The sequence below is a fragment of the Verticillium nonalfalfae genome, assembly GCF_003724135.2.
Source record: "Verticillium nonalfalfae strain VnAa140/NRRL 66861 chromosome Unknown scaffold_18, whole genome shotgun sequence".
NCBI classification, from domain to species: Eukaryota; Fungi; Ascomycota; class Sordariomycetes; order Glomerellales; family Plectosphaerellaceae; genus Verticillium; species Verticillium nonalfalfae.
Genome location: NW_021167243.1, coordinates 206,310 through 221,308, shown reverse-complemented (window position 1 = coordinate 221,308; position 14,999 = coordinate 206,310). Strand labels below are relative to the sequence as shown.

General features: G+C 58.1%; 6 protein-coding genes across 6 annotated transcripts; 3 read left to right on the top strand and 3 right to left on the bottom strand.

Moving 5' to 3' along the window:
* Window positions 1-1,626: 1,626 nt before the first annotated feature.
* On the bottom strand, window positions 1,627-3,360 carry D7B24_003030 (uncharacterized protein; the record flags this gene model as incomplete). The annotated part of the gene is made up of 4 exons (XM_028637224.1): window positions 1,627-1,777; window positions 2,004-2,561; window positions 2,624-3,180; window positions 3,292-3,360. 4 exons carry the CDS (start codon window positions 3,358-3,360, stop codon window positions 1,627-1,629), a joined length of 1,335 nt encoding a protein of 444 aa, XP_028497432.1.
* Window positions 3,361-4,478: 1,118 nt separating this feature from the next.
* Window positions 4,479-5,766, top strand: D7B24_003029 (uncharacterized protein; the record flags this gene model as incomplete). Its single annotated transcript, XM_028637223.1, has 2 exons — window positions 4,479-4,964; window positions 5,053-5,766. The coding sequence occupies 2 exons, from the start codon at window positions 4,479-4,481 to the stop codon at window positions 5,764-5,766; spliced, it is 1,200 nt and encodes a 399-aa protein (XP_028497431.1).
* Window positions 5,767-6,044: 278 nt separating this feature from the next.
* D7B24_003028 (uncharacterized protein) lies at window positions 6,045-7,188 on the bottom strand (the record flags this gene model as incomplete). The annotated part of the gene is made up of 2 exons (XM_028637222.1): window positions 6,045-6,267; window positions 6,353-7,188. The coding sequence occupies 2 exons, from the start codon at window positions 7,186-7,188 to the stop codon at window positions 6,045-6,047; spliced, it is 1,059 nt and encodes a 352-aa protein (XP_028497430.1).
* Window positions 7,189-8,917: 1,729 nt separating this feature from the next.
* D7B24_003027 (uncharacterized protein) lies at window positions 8,918-10,525 on the bottom strand (the record flags this gene model as incomplete). Its single annotated transcript, XM_028637221.1, has 1 exon — window positions 8,918-10,525. One exon carries the CDS (start codon window positions 10,523-10,525, stop codon window positions 8,918-8,920), a length of 1,608 nt encoding a protein of 535 aa, XP_028497429.1.
* Window positions 10,526-11,533: 1,008 nt separating this feature from the next.
* Window positions 11,534-12,069, top strand: D7B24_003026 (uncharacterized protein; the record flags this gene model as incomplete). Its single annotated transcript, XM_028637220.1, has 2 exons — window positions 11,534-11,787; window positions 11,847-12,069. 2 exons carry the CDS (start codon window positions 11,534-11,536, stop codon window positions 12,067-12,069), a joined length of 477 nt encoding a protein of 158 aa, XP_028497428.1.
* A 304-nt stretch (window positions 12,070-12,373) lies between these two features.
* Window positions 12,374-14,081, top strand: D7B24_003025 (uncharacterized protein; the record flags this gene model as incomplete). The annotated part of the gene is made up of 3 exons (XM_028637219.1): window positions 12,374-12,699; window positions 12,753-13,882; window positions 13,939-14,081. The coding sequence occupies 3 exons, from the start codon at window positions 12,374-12,376 to the stop codon at window positions 14,079-14,081; spliced, it is 1,599 nt and encodes a 532-aa protein (XP_028497427.1).
* Between the last annotated feature and the right edge of the window lie 918 nt (window positions 14,082-14,999).

The following is a 14,999-nucleotide window of genomic DNA, read 5'->3' as shown; positions in this document are numbered from 1 at the left end:
ATAAAGTACAGAAGAAGACAGAGACAGAATATATCTTCAATCTCTGATGCAGACCGACAAGGACAAGCCTGACTGAAGGTGATCAACGCATTCGTGACGCAGAGGAATTCGACGGGACGTGAATAGGTGAACGCCTTGGGAGAGATTGACCGGAAGGTGCTCTTCGTAGGAAGGTGGTGGTGAGCCACCGACGCCTCACCTGGTGACATGCGGTTGGAGTTTGACGGGCAAGCACGGTTGTGGTACGCCTGCCGTGCCACTCACGCAACAGCGCGAATTCACTCATCTTTGGCCAGTCATCCGCCGTCTGAATTTGATGGCCTGGTACTGAAGAGTGTTAATCATGACCATCACCTTGATTCCTTCGAACAAGTCTCGCCAATCGAGCGCGCTTCCGTTCTACCCTATATCTCCTGGCAATGAGCCTGGCTGGTTATTGGAGACGTGCTATGGCTGTCTGCTGCACCCAGCCCACAAAGAGGTAGGTCATCGATCGAATCACTTGCGCTGACGGTCATCTTTGCGAACATGTTCTTCTGCTTCTCAGGACCCGTTGAGGAACCCCAGTAGCTTGCGGCAGCTCACTGTTGCTGCCCGGGCACGTTGTCTGTCAATATCAACAACCACAACGCTAGATGCCGGAGAACCAGAAACGGCATCAGACACAGGTACCGTCGATGACAAAGCTTCGTACACTTGGCGCAACAAGGTATGAAAGACTGCGTGACGAATGGCCATGTTGGCGGTCCATCCGGATGCCGAGCTGTTGTCCTTGGGGCCATGTCGCTGCCTTACTCGCCCGTTTGAATTCCTCCACGGCCCAAGCCCCTTGTCAGAAAAGCGAGCAAACTGACGGGTGTGAAGTCGCTGCACCTCAGCCTCAACGAACGACGTACTCCCTGTGCATCCTCGACCCTTCTCGAAGACACTGCAGAATGCTCGGGCATTTGCGGCGCCCAATGTCCTAGCGTACCGAGACGGCCGACGGGCCTGCACAGACAAAACGGGTCTCAGGGTCCAAAATCCGGTGCAATGAAAGCATCGTGTCTCCTGGTTCCGAAAGTGTCCAGACCCTTCATCGTGGAAACTGCCGAGGACCTTCAACTTGAAATGCACGGTGAAGCCGAGCATTCCGGCCGTTGGCCAGAGGGGGGCGCGTTGCGAGTAATTCAGTCTCGCCAGACCGAGAAAAAGAAGCCCATCCATGCGAATGTACCGTGGCCCTCCGCCCCTCCCCCTTTTTATACATTCGAATGCGACAAGCTCGGCACCGACCTGCTGGACAGGGGTACTTGAACGCGCGCAGCCAGCCCAACGGTGCACTTTAAGAGATCCAGAGTTGCACCCGTGTATTGTCTCATAAGCTCGGTCGTGGTCAATAAAGCTTGTACTGTATTCGCAAGGTTATCGCTCCTGACCAGGGCGCGGGGAAGAGCCCAAAGGCGTCTCAAGGGTCCTGCTCGCTTGACTCGCGAATCGATTTGTGGTCCAGTAATACTTGCCCGTCACAATCACGAATGCGACAAGATGTGCGAAGGGCATGCGAGCCAGAGGTTTAGTTATCTGAGTATAATCGTGCCAACTAAAATTACGCGAACCCGAGATACGAAACGCGTCTAGGGTGTATTAGACGGGAGGGTCGCCGGCAGTGTCGGACGCGGAGGCTTTTCTTGTTGGCGCGCGCCCCGGTGTACGGGAATTGAACGCCCCCTGGTCCCCCCCCCCGGATTTCACCCCTTTTAGTTTGAGCACGCGAACACTGTCACTAGTATCTGTACTTTTCTTCTCAATGTCATGGATTAAATAGGATGAGGTATGATTGTGGCAGATGCTATGTTATGCACGTCCCTAGATGATTAAGTACTTGGTAAAAGTCGTTATACGTACGCCGCGGATGATTTTTCTTTGGAAACCCGTCATCCGGTGGGAATATTGATTGGTCCCGCCCCCCCTAAACGAAAACGCCAACAATGGAACACCACCGTACATGCCTGTCTTCTCACCCCCGGTTGTCCGTCGTGGGCACTGGCTTGGATAGCTTGACGCACCAGAGGAACAGGTCCTCGAGGGGCAGCAGCACGAGCAGGCAGCGGTTGCAGAGCCAGGCCATGAGGACGACGCCGGTGGCAGCCATGGCGTCGAGGAAGTAGTGGTTTGCCGTCGAGACGATAATGGTCAGGACAAAGGCCGGGTAGAGGACGCTGAGGATGGCGAAGAAGGCCTGCCACATCTTGGACATGCGGCGCTCGCGCGGCGCAAGGCGGCGGCGGAAGATGCCCGAGTGGTAGAGCAGTACGGTGCCGATGCAGAAGGAGTAGCCAAAGTGCAGCGAGGGGAAGGCGGCGAGCTGGTTAAAGAACTTGTTGGTGGCGTAAATGGACTCGGCGTCCTCGCGGCGGACCGTGTCGAAGAAGCCAAAGCGCTCGGGCAGCAGACGCGGCGGCATGCAGGGGTACGTCGTGAAGACGATGAAGCTGAACAGGTTCGTGAGCTGCATCATGCGGCGGGCGGCGGCGAACTGGGCGTGGGTCGGCGCGGCGTAGTAGTACCATCCGAGGAAGCTGGACGGTGGTTAGCACGAGACATGGGGAATCTAGAGCAGTTGCGCCTCTTGTCAACGTACCTGACAGTGACGGGGATGTGGATCAAGGAGTACGCCCGGTTGAGGATGGTCAGCAGGACCTGGTGGTCAGTCCTGAACCACGTCTGCACGTCAACTTCCTTGACGGGGAACAAGAAGCTGAATATGCTGTCGTGCTCGAGGTTGAGGACGGCAATACCGTGGCTCTCGGCCGTCTTCCACACGCCATCAGTCGCAAAGATGAGCTCGCTCGCCGCCTTGACGCTGACGTAGAACAGGAGGTTGACAGCCCAGTAGAAGATCTCGACCAGGAAAGGGAACTTCTGAATGAATCGGCTGTGCCAGTAGTTGGCGTATCGGCTCGTGTCGGGTGTGTGAACAATAGCGCCGCAGCAGTTTCGCTTCTTGGGGCCGGTTTTCGTAGAAATGGTTCCGGAAGAGGTGAGGTCGTCGTAGTCTTCCGACAAAGGGTCCTCTTCGTCCAACGTCTCGAGCTTCTGGCCCAGCAGGCCCTGGTCATCGGGTTTTGAGGAGGGGATGATGGTGAAGCCGCGGCGACGGTTGATGTAGCAGGAGGCTACCATGATACCAACGATGATCTAAGGGAGACGGTACAACGTTAGCCATTGCTTCTTGTTGACCGAAGCCAAGATGCTTCTCTTCAATATTCCCCTGCTGGAACAGTCTCATGAGGGAGGCGGGCGCCTTACGAAAGGCTCAACGACGGCATGGGAAGCGAACTGGGGCGCACCCAGCTCAGGCTCGGCTGCTTTCGCCATGATGATCGTGTGTCGCGTGTCGGGTTGCCGTTGGATCAAGGTAGAGTGTTTTGGACCGTCCGACGCCGTCTGCCGCTATCGTGTGCTGCTCGACTCCTGCAACTGCAACGGGAACTTTCTCAGGGGATGGAGGAAAAATGTCTAGCCCGGAAAGTGTGTTGAACGAACGCGGGTGGTATGCCAAGTGGGAGTGGGTGGGTAGGAGTCGCGTGCCTTGGACTGAGCCTTAGACTGCCCTGGACAGAGAGGATCGAGATAGCGGCCGGAGAAGCCGGGCGCTGGGGTGGAAAATCCCAATAGCGGGAAATTATCAAAGGGGGCAGACGGGTCGACAGTGGGGATTGGGTAGGGTCCGGGGGGCCTTTGCTGGGGCAGGATTATGCATTAAACCCGCGAGAGGTCAACAAAGTCCAGTGCTGTCGGGGGCTCGTTGCTTGGCGTCGGTTACTGGTCGCTGGAGTGGCTGCTGGAGTGCTGAGCCCCCTGTGTGCTGACGTTGGACTGCAGCCGATGGCCAGGGCGCAGCACAGCAAATGCAGAGGCCTGACATGCACTTTGGGGCTGATCATTGCAAAAAAACAGGCTTGACCCAGTAGTCAAGTGCACTAGTCGAATAGGCCGGGCATGGCGCTTGGCCTCAAGGGGCCTAGCTCCAGGAGTCAAAGCAATGGGCCAACGTGTGTCTGTGATCTTGCATGTAAGCGGTGTATGACTTGGGGGGATCAGACAACCTCTGTACAGTACAGTACCTACATACCTTTAAGGTACGTAGATGTGTGAGACACGATACACCCGATGACTGCGGTACGTACCGCGCGGCAGCATCACCAAGTCCCATCTCTCCCTGGTGGGGGCCTCATCTCGGTGTCCAATGACATGACCAGGGCCACCCACTCCCTGACGCCGCCCAGCCGTAATGATTTGCGACCCTCCTCGAGCACCAGCAAATGCCGCCGCCCCCAGCAGCGCACGCAGGTTCATTCAAAAGCCCGCACATCCGCCAAGTCGGCCGGACGCCAGGGGGACGCCGTATCGACTATTCGGGTTTTCTTGCCATCGTCTCCTTCCAGACCGATCAAGCGGCCTCCCCCCGCCCTCTCCGAGCAGCCAGGATCACCATGAACACAAACACATCACCACATCGCGGCAGTGGGCGTGCTGGCAGCAGCACTCGAAGCAGCAGCAGCAGCAGCAGCAGCCATGCGAGCGGCAGCGGCACCCATAACCAGCCCTACGACGAGGAGCGACTCGAGTTGCTCGGCGAGTTCGACACACCCTCCCCACGATGGTCATTATCGAGGAGATGCCTACGACTTCCAAGGCCCAAAAAGTCAACGACCTGGCTGCTGCTGATTGATCTCACCATCATCGGTCTACTCGTCATCGCCTTTTGGCCCCTCATCACACTGCTCCTCTACAACGAGAGGTTATTCGGCGCTCGCCTGGCGCTCCCTGTCGAGAAGACACCACACACAGAGGACCACTACCAACAGCACGCGATACCACGCATCTTGCATCAGACGAGTGCCACCGAACAGATCCGCGACGACTGGGTCAAGCCGCAACAGAGTTGCAAGGACGCCTACAGCGATTTCGAATACATGGTACGCCTAAATGAACTGCTCTTTTTCATGGAAAAGAGCAGGAGCCTCATAGCACCGCAAGGACAACATGCTAACCCTGTCGCCACAGCACTGGACCGACGCGCTGGCGCGTGATCTGATCGCCACCGAGTATCCCTGGTTCCTCGACACCTGGGACAACTACCCCTTCCCCATCCAGCACGCCGACTCGCTCCGCTACTTTGTCCTGCACCGGTACGGCGGCATCTACCTCGACATGGACACGTGGTGCAACGCGTCGATCCCGATACACCAGATCGAGGCCGCCGGGGGCAAGGACCTGTCCGTGTTCAAGTCGACGAGTCCGACGGGCGTCTCGAACGACCTGATGATCACGACGGCCCGCCACCCCATCTTCGAGGCCGTCATCAAGCGCCTCGTCTTCTACAACAAGATCACTCGCCCGTGGTCGAGCATCCAGCCCCACACGGCCGTCATGATGTCCGCCGGGCCCCTCTTCCTGACGCTCGTCCTCAAGAGCTACCTCCTCCAGCTCCCCTCGCTGCCAACGCCCTCGTTCCAGGTCGTCAACGCCACCCAGCTGCTGCCGTACCTGACCGATCTCGAGGGCCAGTCGTGGCACCACGGCGACACGCAGGCCATGATGTGGATCGGCGAGAGGCCGTGGATGTGGTATCTCATGGGCGCCATCGGTCTCGCGATCGGCACCTATATTGTCAACTTTTTCCTGCTGCTCGCCTGGAATCTGTGCACCAAGAGGAGGACCAAGGCGCAGCCGCCGAGCACGGCGCCGCAGCCTTCGAAAGTAGATAAGACTAACTAATGTAATAGAGCACCGTGGTTTCGGCCCGGTGCTTGTCATTTCACTTCACCACGTATGGTGTCACGTTACCACGTTCGATCGAGGTCAAACTAGTGTCGGCGCTGACAGTCAAGGAGACGTTGTGTCTACCAAGTGTCCATCTATCCAAACAGCATGCAACTCTGTACACAAGGAGATAAAAGACTCTCGTCTTGACAAAAGAATTCGGTCTCGGGGTATCCTTCTCTCGCACTTCTTTCTCGCCAGGTACGGTCTCTTCTTCTTTCTTGCGTCCCCGATCACGCCTGATGGACAGTCCGCATCTCGGGCTGCCCCTGCGACGCCGCCTCGTCCTCCACGGGCACGCGGCCCTTGCCCTTGCCCAGGAACGGGAAGAAGAAGGCGGGATGGAAGACGGTCAAAGTCAGGACGGCAATGAGGATCATGGCGCCGTCGAGGATCAGGAACAGCGTCTCGTTCTGCATCAGCTCGCTCGCCCAGCCGGTCTGCATCTCGGGGATACTGCATTTGGTCAGTCATGCCCGATCCTCCGATTGTACGACAAGGGAAAACAGAAAAAAAAAAAAAGAAAAAAAAGAAAACATACCGGTAAATGCACCGCACAATAATGGCAATATAGGCACCCGTGATGGCCCAGATGAACTTTTGCACCTTCGGATCCTTGGGCCTGTACGTCTTGCCGGCGGCGCCCGTCCCGACGCGGCCCGACGCAACGGAAGACGACGTCTCGCCGCCGCCGCCGCTGCCGCCGTCGACGACAGCCGTCGCCCCAGGGCGTGCCGCGCCGTCGCTCTTCAGCGCGCGGTGGCGGCGCCAGATGTACAGCAGCATGAGGCCGCCGCAGAAGATCATGTTGGCGACCTGGAAGACGACGCCGGCGACGAGCAGGCCGGAGCCGACGTCGAGCAGGCCCTGGTCGGGGTCCTCGCCGTCGGTGGCGACGGACGAGACGCCGCCGCCGGCGGCCTGGATGACGATGCTGAAGAAGTCGGTGCCGACAAAGACCCAGGGGTAGAGGCGCGGGCGGATGAAGGACCACTGGGGCCCGTGCCACAGGACGAGGTGCTTGAAGGTGACGGAGATGGCGGCGGCGACGAGGGTCGGGCCGAGGATGAGCATGAGCAGCTGGATGACGAAGCCCTCGTAGGACCAGGGGTTGTAGGACATGGCGATGCGGGCGGCGTAGCCCATGAGCTCAAAGGCCGTGCCGAGGGCGAGGTAGGCGGCGAAGGACCACGCCTTGGAGCGCCAGCCGAGGTAGACCTGCGCCGCGAGCAGCAGGGCGTGGGCGGCGACGAAGAAGGCGCAGGCGCCGGTCGTGAAGTAGTCGCCGTAGACGGTGGCCGAGACGGGGCAGCGGTCCGAGACGCCGTCGCAGGTTGTGTAGCTCGGGGGCTCGAGATCGGGCGTCGAGGAGGACATGCTGGCGGTCGTGGTTGGGGCCTCTGGGTGGTGTCTTGGTGTGTGTCTTTGCGAGAGGAAGGAACGTTGCGACCGTTGGGGAAAAGTAGAGAAAGAAAAAAAAAAAGGAGCAACAATGACGAGCTGTCGAGACGAGCTAGGCTGCCAAGTGAGGAAGAAACTAGTAAACGAACGGTCAGGCCCTGGAGGCGGAGTATAACGCCCGACAGCAGGAGTCCTTCGATGGGATGAGATGCCCGGAGGAACTGGATGAACAGGGCAAAAGCAAAGCAATGCGAGCTAGCGGCAGAAAGGGCCAGTACTTATTCGCGAGCACAGAGTAGGCAAACGGAGCAACTTGTCATGAGCTCGGCCGAGGAATCAACAATCTAGGGTCGCGGCCAAGGGGCATGGTGTTGTGTGGTGCTTATAGTCTATCCTCATGTTCACCGTCGTATTGGGGACGGCCGGGATTCAGAACACACCCACAGGGGGGGCCAAAAGAGCTTCCTTCCTTCGACCGCAAAGGCAGTGACCCTGTGCGAAGCGCTGCCAAGAATTTGGGTCCAGAAGAATGCTGTCGTCGTCAGTGGTGTGGGGAGCGGGAGGCGACAGGCAAAAAGCCAAGAGGCCAGACCACGCGGGTCGTCATTTGGTGCCGCATGGGGGAGACTATGGGGTGATCGCGATACATGTGGAAGTGTGCAGTATGCTCTGCCATATGAAGTGTAAAGTAGCTGTGCACGATGGAGGGAGTATCGAGTACATAGGGGAGGTACTCCAGCTGAGCCACCCCCAGGCAGTGCCACGCCCAACCGCGCAGCCAGATATGCCATACTCCTCCATCGGAGCCCGTGAACGCCCGCAGACAACGGCCGTTGTTGATAGGGAAGTCGAGGTTCCGCCTGTGCAAATCACCTGCCAAGAGAAAAGAGACAACCATCCTGACTGACCCCACCGGGCATCACCCACCTCACCTTACTTCAGGCCGCCTAATCTCGAAGCGAGCATGATCCACCATTTCGAGTACGAGATCTACGAGTGCGAAAGGGGGGGAGGGAGCAAGGAGGAAGGATAACAAAAAGCCAAGTCTTGCTCATCCCGTGTCTGTACCACGTCGGGGCGGCCATCTCGAAACCCGGTCCTCACGGCGCGCCTATTGGACCCAGGAGGGGACGCAGATACGGACAGTCGGCGCGATGCAAACACCGTGCCCACGCTGCGTAGGCCAGCGAGCGGCTCAGCGCGCGTAGGGGGGTGTGACGTGCTGAGGAACGGGGGGCCTGCCGCCCCGTCGCCGTAGGGCTTGGCGACTGCCGTGCTTTGTTCCGATTGGACGATGCAGGGGGGACCAGCCTGGGGCTAGTGGTGCAGGACTCGTAAATTCAAATCCGTTTTGTCGTGTTGGGACATCTCGCTGTCTGCGACGTTGTCTGCGACGACCTCAACTCTGGTCCCTAACCAGCTGTCATTTTTTTGGCAAGTGATGGGGGTGACGCGTCGTCTGAGCCCCCTTTTTGAAGTCTATCAATATGCTGTGAAACGTCAAAGCTACCGTCCTTCGCCATGGATCCTTCGCCCTTTATCCGTCCACTACGGTTCATCCCTCTTGCCTCATGACGAGAAACACAACGCAGATGTGTCCGCGTGCCAAGACGTGTCATACGCCCGCACAGCGCACCATAACATAGCGCGTTGGACTTGACCAGCAGTTCAATTCCAGCGGCTACAGCTCATCGTACATACCTAGTTACACGGAAGGCGCAATGGCCGTCCAGAACGCCTGAGGATCCTCCCACATGGGCAGGTGCCCCGTATTCGGCACAATCCTCAGCTCGACACCCTCCTGGCCGACGCTGCCCCGGAACCCTTCCATCGCCTTGACGAGCGCGCCCTTGCCGTCGCCGTCGCCGACGACGAAGAGGCCCGGCACGCGGCACGCCCCGAGCTGCGGCCTGAGGTCGTAGTCCCAGAGCGCCTGGCAGCCGTATCGGAAGCCCTCGACGCTGTTGGCCGCCACCATGTCCGTCATGAGGTTGACGATCGTCTCCTTCTCGAGGCTCGCCGGGTGGAACCAGCGCCCGACCGTCTGCGTCGCGAGCTTGTTGATGCCGGCGCCGCCGTCCGACTCGGCGACGGCGATCCGGTCCTTCCACGCCTGCGTGTTGGCGGCGCTCGACGATGCGTTAAAGTCGCAGGCGATGAACTTGGCGAGGCGCGTCGGGTACTGCAGCGCAAAGTTGAGCGTCGTGGCGCCGCCCATGGACACGCCGATGAGGGTGTCGAGTTTCGGGATGCGCAGCGCGTCGAGCAGCGCCGCGAGGTCAGACGCCACAATGTCGAGCGTCGCGGGCTCTGGCCTGGGGACCGCGTGGCGACCGCGCGTGTCGTAGCGGAGGATCTTCAGATCGGGCCGCTTCTCCTTGAGGATGTACACGAGGGGGTCCCACATGTGCATCGACGTCAGCAGGCTGTTGCAGAAGGCGACGACGGGCGCCTTGGGCGACGTGTTGCCCTCGAGGCGGTACGGGATCGACAGGCCGTCGGCGGTTGTCACGAAGGAGCTGATGACCTCGTGCGCGCCGGGCAGCTCGGTCGTCTTGGCGCCGTCCGACGTGATACCCTGGCCCGCCGGTGGCAGCTCGGCGAGGGAGGCGAGGTCCCGCGGTCCCGGGCCGAAGACGTAGAACAAAGAGTAGGTCCGGCGGCTCTTGGTCGCAATGTGATTCTGGGCAATGTCGTCGCGCCACTTGGTCGACATGGACGCCTGGTGCTCGGGGCCGCCGAGGCCGTTCTCCTTGGCATATTCGTGGATTGACAGGTATATCGTCCTGCCTTCGTTCTCGATCGTAGATGTCTTCATGAAGCGCGTGCGCAGCCACCCCGGCACCTTGGCCAGCAGGCCCATGTGTTCTTCTTCGAACCACTTTTTGTATTCGGCTTCTGATTCGGCCGACTTCAGGGTCGTCTCGTTGACGACCAGCTGGATGCCTTCAGCCTCGTCGTCTGTCAGCGCCTCAATCGGTCGGAAGCTGGGTGCCTTCTTCTCGGAGACGACGTCGAAAAAGTATCGCTTGACGTCGACCTGCGCAATGGTCTCGGCTTCGCGGGGCGATCGGTTGGCGCGAAGGGTAAGGTACGTTGGCGTCTCGAGGTGGGACATGCGCGTCACGTCGTAGACGGCGAGAAACGTCGGCTGCTCGCCGTCGGTGGCCTGGTAGCGCAGGCCGTTGGTGAAGATCTCGGGGATGCGCAGGCGGATGGGGCCGTGTTCGTTGTTGTACCAGTCGTGGAATTGGGCGAGAGGCAGGCCGGGCTTCGGCTGCATCGTCACGTAGAGCATACCAGGGGAGGCCATGGCGGGATTGGGTGCCGTCCGGGTGCTGCAGTGGTGCTCGTGAGGCGAGCGGACTGGTGTTGTGCCTAGAGAACCTACGCAGCTGTCGAGGCCACTGGCAGATACGATCGTGAGCGCGGGGCAGTTGCTGCTGGGGAGGGTGCGGGGTCCTTGAAAGATGACGACACGGGGAGAGAGACAAGAAGTTCTTGAAGCCTCGAGGATCACGCAGTTCTTGTCAAAGGACGGACAATAAGAACCAATTCCGAAACTTTCACTGCGATGAACGGCCCATTCCGACAATGCTGCTCGAATGATAGCCACGGCAATTAGTACCTCGTTCCGGGTATGGAATCATCCGGCATCACAAAGTGCCCCCGCATGTCGCTGCCCCAACTTCGGCAAGTGCAGTCGGGTTCCTCTGATCCACCCCGCAGTGGGTCGCCACTACCCTTGACAGAGAGAGCATCGGCATCAGGCAAGGAAGAAATCTTGACATGAGAAGACATACTCTCTGCTTCCTACGCGTTGTCTTCCTGTGCTGTGAGAAGATTCCATACATAGCACACCCGGAACTTGCTCTACTATGGACGGATTTAGAGCAGCACGGACCCACTTGGATGAGATGACGTATATTGCTGCTGGTTAAATGGCCAGAGCCCCCCTGGCGACAACACGTCAACGTTCCGTTTGATGAACCACATCGTGGAGAATCATGCGCACCCAGAACTGGAACCAGTATACTTGTGGGCACATCATCTTTCACGACTGGAGCGAATGCGACGAACACGGGCTCGACAACTGCTCGAACTTGGCGAATCACACGGCTCTCAAAGAAGTCAAGTGCCCGGAGTGCTGCTACGCTACACCGCCCGACTCGGACGGGTGACTACGCAGCCCGGCTTGTCTCAACGTGCCGAAACACACTCTCCTTCATTGTAAGTCGTGGCTTTTACTGACTTGATGCCTAAGAAGTAGGACTGACAGCCTGACTGCCTCGCCTCCGTTGCCTCTTCTTCATCAACGATCATGGCGAAACGAATCGTGGTGAAGTGCCAGTCGCAATTGATTCCCGGCAAACCGGCAGAACGGAAAAATACCATGGCGAGTCTTATATGCAAGCATGAATGGGGTCGGGACTTCGACGACAAGCAAGACTATTTTACTTCTCTAGGGCTATACGATGCCGACAACGTCAAATGCTACTTCCTCCTGGATAATGGGGTAGTAGTTGAAGGGGAGGCCCCCGAGGTTAGGGTCTACAGTTGGCATGGGACTACTTTGTAAGCAAAATGAGAGAATTTGCGGCCTAAAACTTGAACTAACGAAGATCATGTCATAGAGCCCCCAAAGTAGTATATCAGGCCCTTGTTCAATACCTTGAACACATTCCATTCGGAAGAAAGTCTGCGACCGCCAGCCTATCTGATGATGAGTACCTTGCTTTGTACGGGCAAGTGGAACTCGACCGCTTGATTTCACAGAGGAACGAGCAACAACAGAGACGACGTCGGTCGACAGGAGAGGGGCAGAAGACAGCACGTCACAGCGACTCGGTCACGTGACTACACACCGACAAATAGTGACAGCATTGCTTAGGTTTCTACGTTGAGAGCAGAGTGGCTGGACCTGCTGGACGGGGAGCCACCGTTGCTATGCGTGCAGAGAATACCACTCGGATGAATGCTTCACAAGCCGTCCTGGGTCGACCGGAGTAAGCGCCAATATGCAGCCAAACCTAGCTAATTGACCTACTTGAGCAACTCCTCATTTGGCCTCTTTTCACAAGCAGCCAATTCCTGCAATTTGTATCGTTCTTTGCAATATTCATAAACTTGCGCGAAGGCCGAGAAGCAAACATCTTACACCATGGCTATGATCACCATCATCTCCGCAGTAGCGTCAGCCTTCATCGTCCTCGCGGTGTACTACGGCATCATCAACCCCGGATTCATCTCTCCACTCGCCAAGATACCTGCGGCGCATTGGTCGTGTCACTATGCCCCTCTCTGGATCCTCGCTGTGAGGTGGAACCGCCGTGAGAACAGGGTGCTACTTGAGGCGCATCGCCGGCTGGGCCCTGTCGTGCGCATCGGGCCCAAAGACGTCAGCATCGACGGCATCGACGGACTGAGAATCATCTACCAGGGCGGCTTTGAAAAGGACCCGTGGTATAGCGTGTTCAGAAATTATGGGTGAGATGAGATATGGATCAAGGCCGGACAGTAAGAAGACTGACCAGTGACAGCATCGACAACATGTTTTCTACCCTCTCCTCTCGCCCTCACTCGCTCCGCAAGCGAGCCGTGTCAAATGTATACTCCAAATCCTTCATCCACGCCTCTCATGCCGCCAAGGCCCAGACCACAGCCGTCGTGCAGGACCGGTTGCTACCGTTGCTACGCGCAGAGTCGGCATTTTCGTGTACCGGTGTTGACGTGTTTCCCATCTTTCTCGCGTGCGCCATGGACCTCATTGCAGCCTACGTCTTTGGCCTCGCCGGCGGGACAGACTTTGTACGCCGCGCCGATGAACGCGATCCCTGGTTGGCGCTGTATCTCGCCCGCGCCGAGCATGGCTTTTGGCCACAGGAGCTGCCGGTCCTGACGCGGGTGTGTCGGGAATGGCTGGGTCTTTCGCCATATCCACGCTGGGTGGACAGGGCCAACGCCCAGCTGAACACCTGGAACCGGACAATGTGCGACGAAGCGCAGCGGCGGGCGCAAACGGCTGATGGCGGGGCCGAAGACCGAGACGCGGTGGACGAGGCTGTCGTTCTCGACGCCATCAACGCCTGGATTGACCGGGAGGCGCGCACGGCCGGTGAGGACAGTCTCCTGTTCACGACGAGCATCTCGCAACGCGGTGACGCCGTTGCCTCGGAGGTCATGGACCACCTCCTCGCTGGCCAGGAGACGGCCGGCGTCGCTCTCACGTATGCGACGTGGCACCTCTCACGGTCCTCTCGACTTCAGGATGAGCTACGCGCAGAGCTACTAACGCTGGACCCCTCTTTCTCATCGCCGTCATCGAAAAAGAGCAGCACCGTTCCCGACTCCAAAGCCCTGGACGCTCTGCCTCTCCTCCATGCCGTCGTGATGGAGACCCTGCGCCTGCACGCGCCGATACCCGGGCCTGAGCCGCGTCGAACACCTCCAACCGGCTGCCGCATCGCCGGATACACGATCTCCGGCGATGTCCGGGTAGCCTGTCTCGCGCACACGCTCCACCGCGATGAGACGGCGTTCCCGGACCCAGAGCGCTGGGCGCCCACGCGGTGGCTCGTCGAGGATGTCCAGAAGCGGGAGATGCTCCGCCGATTCTGGGCATTCGGCAGCGGCGGCCGGATGTGTCTGGGCTCCAATTTTGCCATGAACGGTAGGTTCTTGAGAACTCGGCTGCAATAGGATACGATTCTGACCATGCCTCGTTAGAAATGAAGAACATTCTCGCCGCGATTTACACCCACTTTCGAACGTTTGTGGTCGATGATACGGGCATCACACAGGAAGATGCGTATACCGCGCGGCCAACTGGCGAGAGCTTGACACTGCGTTTTGAGCCTGTTGACGGCTAGGCTTGGGTCCCTCGAAATGAACAGAATTGTTATCGATGACGGAGAGTTGCATTCGTTTGTAGAACCTACGATGGCCCATGAGCTGGCCTCCAACGGACTTCGCGTGAGCGACAGTGAGAGGAACTGAACATGACTAAATGCAAAGAAACTGTCAAAATGACGGGGTCTTCTGATTCCTGAATCTCTCAAGACGATGTGGCATCCATAGAATCTACTGATGGCAAAATCAGACCGAGTGCGAGCTCTTGTTAGGTCTAACAATGGCCATCCGCAGTAGAAGTAGGTCTGTATTTCGGAGACACAATTTCGGATCATTCAGCGGACTACTACCAGGTCAGATGCCTCGTTGACCAATCTGCTCGCGTTAAATAAGTGATGGTTCCAGCTCAGCCGCCAGCAGTCGAAGATCGCGCTATAATACGCCGTCTCTGAGCTGCTGGGCCAGGGAACTGGATCTATTAGTCCAAGAAACAAGCTTGTTTCCCAAAAAGAAATAGAAAAAAAAAGAAATCTGAAACAGCTTGGTGATGACCTTCCAGGCCTCTGTGGGCCGTCTTGAGAACCTCGTATCGTGCTCTAACCTAGGTGCTGTCGTAGGTGGTCTTCTAGGGGAAAGTTCGTTCGTCACTCGTCTTTTCATGATAGCCTCTGTAATTGTGGGTGATGAGGTGCGTCTGGCTGGAATCCGTGATACCGAAACATACACAGAGTGCGCCGTTGTCGGGGTGCGTCTTGACCGGTCCCTTAGGCGAGCGGACCTGTTCTTCGAGCGATGGATGAAATGATCGCTGGTGACGCTGTCAGCCATACTTAAACTTGAGCCTTCCTTACGAAATGCGCACTGATGCATGTCAACGGCTTGGACACGTCAATTTCTTTTCAGACGTTTGTTGATACCCCATCGGCTGCTGCGGCTGG